The sequence below is a fragment of the Poecile atricapillus genome, chromosome Z, assembly GCF_030490865.1.
Source record: "Poecile atricapillus isolate bPoeAtr1 chromosome Z, bPoeAtr1.hap1, whole genome shotgun sequence".
Lineage (NCBI taxonomy): Eukaryota > Metazoa > Chordata > Aves > Passeriformes > Paridae > Poecile > Poecile atricapillus.
The window spans coordinates 30,415,237-30,428,854 of record NC_081289.1 but is presented as its reverse complement, the minus strand read 5'-3'; the positions used below and the strand labels follow the sequence as shown (position 1 = coordinate 30,428,854).

Genomic DNA, 13,618 nt, shown 5'->3' with positions numbered 1-13,618 from the left:
ATCCAGTCCATGAGCATGTGGGTAAAACTAAGAGAAAATAAGTGGTGTTTTGGTTTCCTGTGTATGATTTTGAGAAGAGCATTAATGATCTATAATCTATTAATATATAATATATATATAATTATATATATAATTATATATAACTATAATTTTATAATTAATATATAATATATTAATGATCTATTAATGATGAATATGATGATATTTATGTTTATTTCTCATACAGATTTGGGATTTAAATAAAAAATACTGTAGAAATACGATGATAGGTCATGAAAATTCTGTCAATCACTGCAGATTTTCACCAGATGATGAATATGTTGCTAGCTGCTCAACAGATGGAACAGTAAAGGTATATATAGTATGTTTTTAAATCCCTTTGTTTTGATGATGAATGGGCAGGTTTTGCATCAAATGTAAAATATGTATGAGAAAATTTTGTGTCTGGATGATCAGCTTTAATGAATTGAAACAGTTGATTATTTGTCCCATTTGTAATGCAAGATTTTGAAATGGCTTGTCCATTACCAGGAAAAAAAGTTGACTGCTTGCAGTTGTACATTAATTCTAACCTAACCTCATTTTGAATATTTTTTCCCCCTAATGTACTTTGTTAAGAAAACTTGAGTGGGGAGAAAAAATTGTTTAATCAGAAATAGTAGTAAGTTTTTAGGTTAATTGGAAGTTTTGTCATCTCTGAAAATGAATCATCAGGAGACATAAAAACTAAAAGCCATTTCCATGTGCTGTTTTCTTGTATGCACTAGAAGAAAACTGAGAGGTTTGTGTTTTTTGGAGAGTGTAAGTATTATTTTCATTGCCTTTAGTTGCAACAGAATTATGCTATTTCAGAATTGCAATTTCTGAAACACTGTTATGTTTCTATGTAGTTGCTAAATCAGGAAAGAAGGATTGTTGTAGCTGTTGTGAATAAGGAAAAATGTGGTAAAGGGGACAGAAATGTTCCCTAGATTTTTGGCAGGTCCCTCAATGAAATTGAGGCACAAAGCTAGATGTGTACCAGATTTGTCTTGGTGAGTAGATTGTTTACAGTGTTGCAGGGCAGGTGTTACCTTTGCATTTATTATTTTATAAGTAGAAGTTGAGGCAGCTCAACTGGAATGTAGCTGGAATGATAAGAGGGAAAAAACCCAAGGAGAGGGTTCTGCTACAGCATAATCCTCTTTGTGGTTTGTTTTTATTTCTTAATTTGTTTTTCTCCTTTATTTTTTTTTTAATGTATAAATCATTTGTACTTGTGAATATTCTAATGCTATTTATTGATGGGGGAAAGTAACAAGGGGCTTTTGTATTTTATTCCCTGCCCTTTTTTTTTAAGAAGCAGTTGGGAGCTCTCTCCTGTAGAATTCTGTATTTACATCAGCCAAGAGACTGTGTCTATTTACTGTTTATTCCAGCTTTGGGAAGCACGCTCAGGAAATGAACTGAAAAGTATTGAGATAAAAGACTTCTTCAGAAATGCAGATGAGCAATCAGATGATGTGGAGGTTTTAGTAAAATGTTGCTCTTGGTCCAGAAATGGTAACATGCTTTTGGTGGTAGCCAAAAACAAGCTTTTGGTAAGTACCTCACTTTAGTAATCTTCTGGAGGTAGTGTATTACTATATAGGTAGAAATTATGATTACAGATAAAATTCCAGGCCGTTAAGATCTTTCAGATAGAAGTGCCTGATTTCAAGTGTGTGTAAATAAAAATATGTGGTCAACAAAGTTGTGCCTAAGAGAAATACCCTCTGAATTCAGGAATGTACAGTGTTGAGCATATAAGCTATTTGTCGGTAGTGAAGTCATTCAAACAGGGTTTCTATCGGAATTATGTGTTCACAGCTTTTTGATATCAACACCTGTGGTTTGTTAACTCAAGTCATTGTCAGCCATCACAGCACAATCCAGTACTGTGACTTCTGTCCTGGAGATGAGTTAGTAGCAGTTGCTTTGTCTCACTGCTCTGTTGAGGTAAGTGTCTGCAATATACCATGGAAGACTACTTGCAATTTAAAATGTTACATTTGTCCTGATAGTTTCTTGTATGCAGTAATAAAACAGATGAAGCTATTTTTAGCAGGCTTTTGGTATGCTCCATTCTTTTTAATTTTCTTCTTAAATTTAAAATACCAGCTGGGAAAAATGTTTTAAAGTTACATGTTCGTTTTGGACAATGGAACCCACATTTATCTAAAACTAGACTAGTCTACTAAGACAGTCCAAAGCTGCCCTTGTCACTCTTAGGAGTATTTCTTAACTCAAACCAAACCCTCTCTCCTTCTGTGTGCTGGTACTTAAGAAAGAAGGGAACATCTAGAATAATTTTGAGGTTAGCATGGCTGGAGGAGATGTGTACAAATAGCAGTAGCTTGGGGTTGGGATTGGTTTGGGGTTTTTTGTTATTGTTGTTTTTGGGGTATTTTGGTTTTTCAGTCTGTATGATCAAATAGAACTTGTATTTTCTTTTTAATGTGATTTTTTTTTTCCTGTGTCATTTAAAATCATGGCAGCCAAAGAAGCTGTTGATCCATTTCCCTGACCATTGAAATGTCAAAAGCAGGCACAGTTCTTGTTACATTTGATTTCAGAATAAGAATTAAGAAAATACTAGAAGACATAGTTATTAAGTATACTTGCACTATATTCACTGTAAATGCAATCTAAATCCATTTCAGTTTTTCTTTCATATTTTTATTGTAGCTATGGAATATTAAGTCTTTATCAAAAGTGGCATATTGCAGAGGACACATGAGCTGGGTTCACTGTGTGACATTTTCACCAGATGGATCGTTATTTCTGACTTCATCTGATGACCAGACAATACGCGTAAGATAACTTTAATTTTTTGAAATATCTGAATTTAGATAGGTGTTGTTAAGTAACTCATTTAAGAAATTGTTTATTGTAAAACCATCTATCATATAAAAGATATAAAAGTATAGTTATGTATGTTGTAAGTTTATAGTCAATATTAATTTAAATATTTGTTATAAAATAATTTACATATACAGTAAAATGTGCTGGCTTTTTTGCTTTATTTACTGTTTATCTAAATTTCCTTTATATCTTTATGATTTTTTGAAGTCTGGTGGCACTTTAGAAGTAATTATAACATTCGTCTTTTACATTTTATCTGAATTGGGAATTTTGAAGGTTTTTGAGGATTGTAGCAGAATTGATATGTTTCATTGTTAGATATATTTGCCAGTTAATATTTAGGATAGATTTCTGTAATTGTAATGTCTCATTAAAACCCGTAAAAATAGAACTATATCTTACCGAGGTAACCTTTTTCTTTCTTCCAAGTTAACACATACATTCTTGAAATTTTGAAAGCAACTGAAATATGGAAATCTGTATTTCATATTTTTTGTAATTGGATTTTAATGCTGCTCTTTGGATTAGAAATCTTTGGATGTTACACCTATGACTTTAAACACAGGGGAGTCTTGTATTCAGCCTGAACAAAAAGGTTCTGTTTCATCTGTTGGAAACACTGTAGTAATTGCACAACTTTCCCTAGTATCAAAACGAGCAGAAGCATAATTTTCATTGTTTTAAAAAGTCAGTGTTACTTGCAAGTTTATAACAGCAAGTCTATAACTTGCAAGTTTATAACAGTTTATAACACCTGGTTTACATGTGCTGTTACTCAGCAAGTTTTTCTTGTTTGTCTTGTTTCAAGTCTGTCTTGTTCTTTAATAAAGATAACATTAGTAATCAAATACTGTGTTCTTCAACAGATCTGGGAAACAAAGAAGGTGTGCAAGTCTTCTGATGCTGTGCTGAAAAGTGAACTAGATGTTGTATTTCACAATGGTGAAGTGATGATTTTAGCCATCTACAATCAGAAGAATTTACAAGTAAGATGTATTTATCAATATTTTAGTACGATTGAATGTTACCTGCAAATCTCAGTAGAAAACTGAGGAAGCACTGAAAGAACCTCTTGTTCTTGGCTTTCAAGAGTTGAATCTGTAGCAGATGACTCAATGTATGGTAATATTTTTGCATCTAGAAACTGTGCCTAGTTTAATAAGTGAAAAAATAGGGTTTCAGGGGAAATTCTTACATTAATGTTGAAACTGAGTCTAGATGCAGAGGACCAGAACTCTCATCCCTTCATGATGGGGGTCTGTGGGCCCTCCTAGTGGCTCAGATGTGCACAGCAAAGTGTAACCTGCAGCACCTATAGACCTGGTGTTACACAGCAAAATATGCAATGCTTCAAAGCTCTGTGTAACAGCTGAATGAATCATCTCAAACTGGGGCAGTGAGAGGTGTGAGCCCAGATTTGTGCTAAAGGAAATAGTGGCTACACTCTTAGTAATGTGGGCCCTGCCACACCCAAGTGCTTCATGAAAGTAACTCATAATTTAAAGTTCATAAGTGTTCCCTTTGGCATTCTCAGCTCTGTATTGTAATTTATTTAAGTTTAAATTTTAAAATATTGTAATACCTTAATTACCTTCCTATTTTTTAGCTTATCAATGGAAATACAGACAATGTTATTATGCAGACAGCAGCCCAAGAGTCTCCCATTTCCTGCTGTTGCTTAAGTGAAGATCTTAAATTTGCAGCTTTTGGGCAGGAGAATGGAACAATAAAGGTATTAAATCCTAAATCTGATCTTAAAAATAGTAGGAAAACACTCTTCTTTATGCTTTTTCTTTTTACAAAAATGCTACTTGGATGACTTCATGCAATTATATTCTTCAATATAGTAATTCAATTTACGTGAGTAATGTCTAAACTAAAATAACTTAAAGGTAATGCTAATAATCTAGCTCTGAATTTCATTTTACCAGACTAAGCTAATACGATTTTTTGGTTGTTCCAATCCAATGACTTAAAATCATGTATTTACAATCTCATGTTATTTAAAAAAGAAATTTCATGTTCTTGTTTTCCTCAAGTTTGTCAAATAAATGCAATTATTACATTCTTCATTGTAAAGGTACTACAGTTGTCAGATGGGAAAATTCTGAAGTCCTGGGAGGCCTACAGGACATCGGTGCAGCATTGTCGATTTACACCTGATTGTCAGACTCTCATCTCAAGTGCTCATGATTCTGTTATACAGGTTTGGGCAATATTTAAAAAGATAATGCTGTAACTTACTTAAAGGGCTTTTATACTATAGATAATGTAAACTCAGTAAAGGACTACTGTATTCTGTATTGCTCCATCCAAGAGCTAGGGACTGTAGAAAACATAGCCTTTATTTATGCCTTCTGTGATAATGACTATTACAGATTTTCTGTTTTTACTGATGGGGATGATAGAAAGGCTTTGAGAGGAGGAAGAGGAACATTAGCTGTCAAACGAGGTGACTTAGCAGCTCTGAAATGAGGGTTTGGGATGCTGTAGGTCTGTCAGTGTGCTTGCTTCCACTGTCTTGGGGAATGATGTAAAAAATCTCTGAGCGGGCTGGTGTGCCCACCTGTCCAGTGCATTGCTGAAAACCAGCTAGAAATAGAGTGACTGCACTAATGTGGGCTCCAATGGTGAAGCTCTGCCTCTCAGCAAAGTAGGTTTGCTCTGGTGTGCGTTCTGGTGTGTCTGTGTTAGCAGTACCCACCTCAGGGCCGCAGTTCTGCAGTAAAGATCCGTGTCTCAGGCTGAGCTTGCTGAGCCCGGGTTTGCCCTACAGAGAGAGCACTTCAGAGTGCTGACAGGATCCCTAAGCACTTGGTCCAGCTGCTCATGAGCCTTCAGCCCACACAGCCAAACCTGGAGTTTGAATAAAACCTCCAAAGCACTCCTGGGTGCTGACCTTGGCATCCTTCTCCCGGCTCTGCCATGGGAAGTGTTTCTGCTGGTCCTGAGCTCCCTCTGCTGGGCAGCGCCTCGCTCAAAGCCCCGCGAGTGTCACCTGCACACCCGGCTTTCTGTTCTCCCTGCTGCAGGAAACCTGCTCCTTTGAAAGCTACTCAATCACTGCTGCTCAAAATAAATTGATGCTTAATAGCTTCTGTAGAAAAAAAATTCCACTTGATTCATTTTGCAGTGAATAGTTGAATTAAAAGTAGAAGTGTCATTTTGTTATAAAAAGGCAAAGCAAAATGGCAGTTCATTAAAAATGCCCTTTAAAAATACAAAGAAATCTAATTTAAGTAAGAAAAATATGAGGCCTGCCAGGTGAAATAAATCTATATGTTGCAGTGATCAAAGGTTTAAAACCCCAAACTACTGAGGTGCCTGAAAGTTATTGGTTTGCTTTTTTTATTATTTTTTTTAAATTACCAGTGAATTTTAAGTATCAAATTCACTTTGCAAATGAGATGATATCTGTATTATAGGGAGCTCTGTCATAAGCTGACTATTATATACTATGGCACTCTCAATCTTCAGCATCTCCATTATGGATCACTTAAATATCTAACATTTTAATTAATCACCATCGCCATAAGAATTTGTTATTAATCCTATTACTTAAAAATAAAAAGTTAGTTCATGCTTCTTATGTTTGCTGTTTCACTTTTTAAAAAAATGTATTTGATTTTTATGATTAGGTATGGAATTGGCAGTTGAGTGAATGTTTGTTTCTAAGAGGGCACAAGGAAGCAATCAAGGATTTTAGACTTCTGGAAGATTCAAAACTTCTCTCTTGGTCATTCGATGGAACCGTTAAGGTGAGTAGAAGGCTGTGAACTGAGAAATCACATCAAACACGTTTGACTGTCTCTTGTAACATTTGGTATTTCCTACGTTTTGTGTGGGTACACATTTTGCTGAATCAATCACAAAGTGTAAGCTGACTTTTAAGACAAAATTTTGGATTTTCTATTTCCAGTAAGATCTACACTGTTGTATTTTAACTATTCCAGTGAGTATAACAAAATGTTTGCCACATTAGAACTATCTAGCTGAGTTTTATCCCTTATATGATGTCGTGTAAGTGTTTTAACCTTTTTACTATGTTGGAAAAGTAACATTTTTTTTCTGTATACGTGGTAGGTTTGGAATGTCACTACTGGAAATCCAGAAAAAGATTTTGCTTGTCACGGAGGTGCTGTTCTTTCCTGTGCTGTTTCACCTGATGGTAGTAAATTTTCATCTGCTTCTGCTGACAAAACTGCAAAGGTTGGTTACCTTTTGTACAGAGATAAAAGTGATGCCTTATTTGTCCTGAAAAGTAATCTGTATTTTTCATTTTGTGGTAACTAGTGATTATTCAAGTTATCCTGTTGTAATTCTAGTTTTAAATTTCCTGTATCCATCAATGTGTTTCTAAAGCTGTTGCAGTCATTCGCAATTGATCTTGGATATAACTTAAGCCTAGTGACTTCTGTACAAATAAAATGCATGTTTAGTTCACAGCTTTGTGCAGAACACTTTGATTGTTTCTCTGTATCAGTTTGTTGATAGCCTAATATTCTTAATTTGTAAAGTAAAGAAAAATTTCCAAGACTTCCAGTGAAGTTTCTGTTCATAGGTTCAGAAGGCAGGTGCACAAAGTGAACTGATGCTGCCCCAATATTTTCCTAAAGCATTACATTAGATTTCTAAAATATAATTTTCAAGTGACTGATGGATCCTATTTCTATGAACACCTTTAAACTTTCTTGTAAATATATAGGTTTTATTAAGATGTATAGTCCAAGGAAAGATACATACAGTCAGTTCAGTAATTCGTAGCAAGTGCATTCTTGTGTGATTCAAGTAATAAAAAAGAAAACCAGACTCTACAGTATAATACATTTACATAAATTCATATACAAATATGCATATGTATAAAAAGTCTTATGTACAGTTTAATGCTTATGCTTTTTAGAAAGAAATCATGATTGGTTTTGAACTTGTCTTTCACTCCTCTGTAATGTTTTCCATTTAGATATGGAGCTTTGAAAGTTCATCTGCTCTTCATGAACTGAAAGGCCATGAAGCCTGTGTGCGGTGCTGTACTTTCTCTCCTAATAACAAACTATTGGCCACTGGAGATGACAAAGGAGAAATAAGGGTACTGCTCTAATCTTGATGTTAGTTTATAATTCAGTTGTCACTTCACAGATGGAAGAATTTTTATGGTTTGTGTTCTACAAGTCTAATTTCTTAGCACTGTGATAAACATCAGGGTGAAAATAGCAAAGTTTGCCACATGAGGCAATAGTTTGTAACCATATTGATAGATTATGTTCCATGAATGCTAAGGAACTGATTCACATGATTCTACTGTGAATTGCATGTGTGATTAAATCCTCTACATAAGATACAGTTCTAAGATTCTTCTAACAAGATTTTTTTAAAAAATTGTTTTGTCACTTCAAATAGAATACATATTTGCAAGTTGTTGTTTTGTTTTTCTCTAATACAGAAAAATGCATTTCAGGTTTCCTTATATGAGGCATTTTTTTCCCTGTTAAGTTTCTTTCTATAAATGCTCTTTCCTCTCTTTTAGATTTGGGATGTTTTAACTGGTGCATTACTTCACTTCTGCTCCCCAGTTACTGTAGATGAAGGAGAACCAACACATGGGGGTTGGGTAACAGACCTCTCCTTTTCTCCTGACAATAAAATGCTTGTGTCATCTGGAGGCTATCTTAAGGTAAGCCTTGAAATAATAAATTACCCTTTCATACCTTATTAAATGGCAGTACTCTGACAGTTAAGACCAATTCAATAAACAGACCTGAAACATTTTACTTAACACAAAGCTGCTTCATTTTTGCAATGGTATAGCACTTTTTGCTTCTTATATCTGCAAGTCCCCTGAAAAACTCTTTTAAGGGAATTCAGGTTTGTTTTCAGACTCCATACATTCCATTTTTATTAACTTCAGATTTTCATTTGCAATGTCATTCCTCAGCATCTTTAATTTTGGCTTAAATTTTGTCAGAAATTCAGAAGAAATTTCAGGTGATGATTTTCTGCCTTGAATGACATTTTATAAGTAATATTCAGAGGAAATTAGTGTTTTCATCAATCTTTCATTGGTTCAGGCATCTACTGGGCATGTGTTCTTTTGGGAAGGGGAAGAGATGGCCTTTTTTCAGTCTGTGAATGGCTCTTTGTAATTTTAAATTTCTCATGAGTTTTGTGTTGGTTTTTTCCCCCTTGTGATATCTAACACCTGTTATTAGAAAGCTGTGTGTTATCTGTGTGTGTGTGAAATGACAGGTGGTGAAGCTCTTTCCTCAGAGAGATGGATTTTAGCTGATCATTGGTCAGTGTCTAGCTGTTAGACATTCTATCAGACTAATTCTTTGAAGTCAGTAACCATGTAATAAAGAGTTGAAATTTCTAAGTTAGTTTTGAAAGCACCTTCTGATCTTCATTTTATATTAAAGAACAAGACATACTTTGTGTTTCTAGCTTCCTCCTCATTTTATCTTGTGGTTGCACAGTATGGTGTTGTGATGCTTCTTGGAGTATGGAATGGTTTAGGATGTCAGGACTTCTGGAGTTCTTGTAGTTCAGCCCCTTGCTAGAAGTCGTTTGCAGAGTTAGGTAAAATTGTTTAGGGCCTTGCCTCGAAGTATTGTCCCCAGTCCAACAGGGCTGCCTCCAGGTCCTGAAAGGAGGGACTGACTGTTGTTTCTAACCCTCTTATTAGTAGTTGAAGACAGCAGTTAGCCTCCTAAACAAATGCAATGCTCTGTCTTCCATGACACCTCTTCTAGGTGTCCAGCCACCTCAGTGACCGTGTGCTAGACTTGCTCCTGTTTGTCAGTGTTTTTCTTGGACTTTGGGTAGGGCTCAACACACAGTGACTGAGCTGACAGCCCTCTCAGTTTGTTACCTACCCTTTATTCCACTCAGCCAGACCTTAATCCCTCCTGTTTGAATGTAGGGATGCTATGGGAGACCATGCTGTTGGCCTGGCTAAAGTCAAGGTTGCTCACATCCAGCTCTTCCCAAGCTGTTTGTAGAGACACCATTATTGTCAGCAGAGTCAGTCAGGTGGTTCAGCATGATTTGCCTGTGGTGTATCTCTGCTTCAAGATCACATCCTTGTTTTTCATGTGACTTGAAATGACTTCCAGAAAACTTGTTCCATAATAATCCTGGACACTGGAGTGAAGATTACTGACCTGTAGTTCCTAGTACCTTCTTTGCTCTTTGTGAAAGTGGGTATGGCATTTGTCTTTTCCCAGTCACGGGACCAGATTCAATCACAATGTCTTCTGAAAGTATTGTATTTCTGCTTTTCTTTCAGGATCTACAGATAGATGTATATGATGTGCCTGAAAACACACACACACACACACAACCATTTTGTAGGGAGATACTAGTCAGGGAAAGTCCAGAACATTTTGGGAGTCTGGACCCCTAGAAGCTGGACTGAGTTGGACTGTGTGATCGACACCTTTAAATGAATGAGTCATCTTAGCCACAGATGAGGTGTATCCACCTGAGTACTATTGACCTTGTTGTGTGAATGGTACACTGGCTCAGCACCTTTTATTCACATTTATTCAGAACAAAGGTTCAAAAGCGCATTAAGATCCATTTTTGGTTTAGTTAATTTTTTTTTCTTTTTTTTGAGAGGGTCTCCACCAAATAACAGGAACTTTAGGAGCAGTATTTTTAATCAGAGCATTGTAGCTGTGTAGTTGCCAATCTGTATTATGAACACAACTATAATGTTACATATTTCATGAGATGAGTAAGCTAAAAAGTAGTAATAACATCTTTTCAATGTGATCAAAGCTGAAGGTAATTGTTCTGATATTTTGCTGCTGCACTCAAATGCTGCAGGAATAGAAGGCAGACTTTACTGGCACAGTGGAATAACAACTTTGTGCTGGATTGTGTTAGGTCCAGTTTTGTGTTGGTCTACAGTTTTTCTGAGAAATGGTGAAATTTCAGACTACTGTAAACTGATGGTTGAAGGTTTCTTGGTTTCTTTCTTAATGCTTACTGTGTATTCTAAAAAATCTTAATTGTAAATCTCACTGAAAAAGAAGTCAGTCCTACAAAAAAAAGTGCAAACGGTTTCAAGCATGTACATGATCAGTCCTCTTGTGTGTCTAGCTAAGTTTTTATTTCAGCTATAGTTTCAGTTATCTGGCAGTATCTATTGATTGCATTTTGTGTTGGGGTAAGGGGCAGTACCTGAATTTATTTTGTATGTTTTCTTGAGATTTAACAACTTCAGTCTTTCTGAAGTTTCTTTTCATCTTAAAGCCTTATATTTAGTAGTTAGTCCTAAACTTATTCTACTTAAAGATTATTTATTTTAAAATGTTAATTATTTTGATGTTTTTATTTTTAATTCTCCCTCTTTGCTAAAAGCAGTCAACTGGGCTAGCCATTTTAAACCTGTTAACAGATTTTATTCTGAACTTCCTTCACCTAACTGAAAGCATGTTTTTTTTTTTATTTTCTTAGTGGTGGAATGTAACTACTGGAGAATCCTTACAAACCTTCTACACAAATGGAACAAACCTCAAGTCAATACATGTGTCCCCTAATTTCAAAGTATATGTGACTGTTGATAATCTTGGTATTCTTTATGTATTACAGAAGTTCTGATTAATGGGCTGAATGCTGCAAAGATAACCAATTCTTTACTCTGGAAAAAGTTCTGCTTTGTCCGACAGTCATTAAGCTGTGAATTATATTTAATTGTTTCATTAATGATGTTTTCATGTATATTTATATACTTTTATGCATGTTTTTTCAAATGATCTTGCATTTAATCTTGTTTTTAATAAGCATTATTATAATCCTTGAATCTTGATTTGCATTTTAAGTGTGTTGCTTCCAGTTTTATAAGGAAATTATATTAAGATTTATTCAAATTAGTTGAAATTAATATTAATAGCAGTGAAGAAAGAATATGTGTATCATACTTTGAAATGGTATTTTATGCTAAAGCTGATGGCTAAATGCTCTCTAGCCATGAACACAACTGTGTTAGATGCAAAAAACCCATTTTTTTTAGGTGTCATGTAAGGATTTTCATTTAGTACAGAATGGGAAGAGGCAGGGGAATTCTTCATTTGAAAAATGGAACCAGCCATGTTGGTGCTTAATGTTCAAACCAAATCGAGTAGATGTTGAGTTTACAGCAGCTGTGCCTCCCACTTGCAGTAAGAGCCCTCATGCTTCAAACCTGTGGAGATAAAGTGCACTGTAACATGTATGAGCTGTCCCCATTAAGGGGAACATCCTGAATCTTCTTTTCTCACAGCAAAATCTGAAATTCAGTATGGTAACTGAAGTGGAAGAGACTGTGCCACATTTCCAGTCAAAGGATGAGTTCAGCTAACCAGCTAAAATGAGAATAAAAATGGCTTAAAAGTTATGTATTGAAAATTATAAGAAGGTGTGAATTTTAGGTTTTTTTTCTTTTGGAAATAGCATTCAGTTTATACTATGAAGACACTTTACTGTTGTCAGCTTTGTTTACATGGGATTCTATGCCCGGTTGATCTCTTGCCTGGTAATATGTGATTTTATGTTTTTTTAAATTTTTTTTGTAATTTTTACAGTCTATTTATAGATTCAATATGAGGTAGAAATATCAGTGTTTTGTACTAACTGTACTTGACAAATTCTTTCTGAATAATTGGGTAGCAATGTTCTATTTGATACCTAGTAAGCCTTTTTCTATTCAATTGCCTCTTAACTGCTATTAGCAACTGCACAAGCATTCATATGATTTTCATATTTTTGTAGGTGGCAGTAGAACACTGTCTAACTACTTGATTGTAGAAAGTACTGTAGCAAGTAACTGGTACTGAATAATGAAATTTTTACTTTTGGTATTTTTTGTGTGCATTTCATAAAATTTAATAGGCATTCTTAGTATTTCCCTGGTTGGACAATCCCCAGTTTTTCCTCTTTTCCAACTTGAAATTCTACTCTTTCTAAGGTGCTGTTGAATACGGGTCAGTATAATCAAAGTACTGCTGGCAGAAATGTAAAGAGAAGAAATTCAATAGAAAAGACCACAATGTTTTGTACTCCAAGTATGTTCAGTACTTAATAAAGATGATCCAGGCAATATTGGCCAAAGTTTTAAATGAATTTGAATTCCTGAGTCAGTTTTTTTATACCTGGGATGGAGGGGGACTGCTGCATCTTTTACTGTGGTTTTGTTTTCAGTCTAAACATAATGCTGCTTTACAAACTACATTAAAAGTGCTTTGACAGGTGAGCAACAGTATTAAATATGGGTGTGGAGGAAAAAGGAAACAGAGGGAGAACAAAGTCTTGGAATATGTCTGCAATGTTCAGGACAGAGTTGCTTCTACTGTCCAGTTTGCAGAGTGCCCATCAGTACCTCCTGAGCAGCTGAAGATCCAAGGGACGGGAAGCTTCCTTAGCCAGTGTGTCCCTCTATCCCAGAGACTGTGCTGTCCTTACTGCATAGGCTGAGCTTAGAGACCCAACCAGGTTAAAAGGTACAGGAAACATATTTCCCATGGGCAGAAAGTTCTCTTCTCTGAGAATCCTAATGAAATTCTGATGATAAGAAAGAAAATCTGATCACATTTAAATGCAGAAAGCAAATGGTGCATGAGCAGACTTCATAGACAATTGCAATTTTGAAGTGATTAGGAAGCAAATAGCACAAAAACTTGAGGAAATGTGAGATAATTACTCCATTCATGGATGTTCTGGAGGAATGACAGCACAGCAGTATTGTGCTTGTTGCTGG

The 13,618-nt window shown here is 35.4% G+C and overlaps 1 protein-coding gene across 3 annotated transcripts in view; it reads left to right on the top strand.

Moving 5' to 3' along the window:
• Window positions 1-12,986, top strand: part of LOC131573137 (apoptotic protease-activating factor 1-like) — a 30,496-nt gene extending 17,510 nt beyond the window's left edge. For 2 of the 3 annotated variants that reach the window (XM_058826773.1, XM_058826771.1), the window contains 12 exons: window positions 227-352; window positions 1,419-1,580; window positions 1,849-1,977; window positions 2,707-2,832; window positions 3,750-3,869; window positions 4,490-4,615; window positions 4,964-5,089; window positions 6,522-6,641; window positions 6,967-7,092; window positions 7,844-7,969; window positions 8,408-8,554; window positions 11,341-12,986. In XM_058826773.1, the coding sequence (XP_058682756.1) occupies window positions 227-352; window positions 1,419-1,580; window positions 1,849-1,977; window positions 2,707-2,832; window positions 3,750-3,869; window positions 4,490-4,615; window positions 4,964-5,089; window positions 6,522-6,641; window positions 6,967-7,092; window positions 7,844-7,969; window positions 8,408-8,554; window positions 11,341-11,484 (1,578 nt within the window). In that variant the 3' untranslated portion in view covers window positions 11,485-12,986. The remainder of the gene's footprint in view (window positions 1-226; window positions 353-1,418; window positions 1,581-1,848; window positions 1,978-2,706; window positions 2,833-3,749; window positions 3,870-4,489; window positions 4,616-4,963; window positions 5,090-6,521; window positions 6,642-6,966; window positions 7,093-7,843; window positions 7,970-8,407; window positions 8,555-11,340) is intronic. The other variant, XM_058826772.1, reaches the window with a different exon arrangement.
• The last annotated feature ends 632 nt before the right edge of the window (window positions 12,987-13,618 follow it).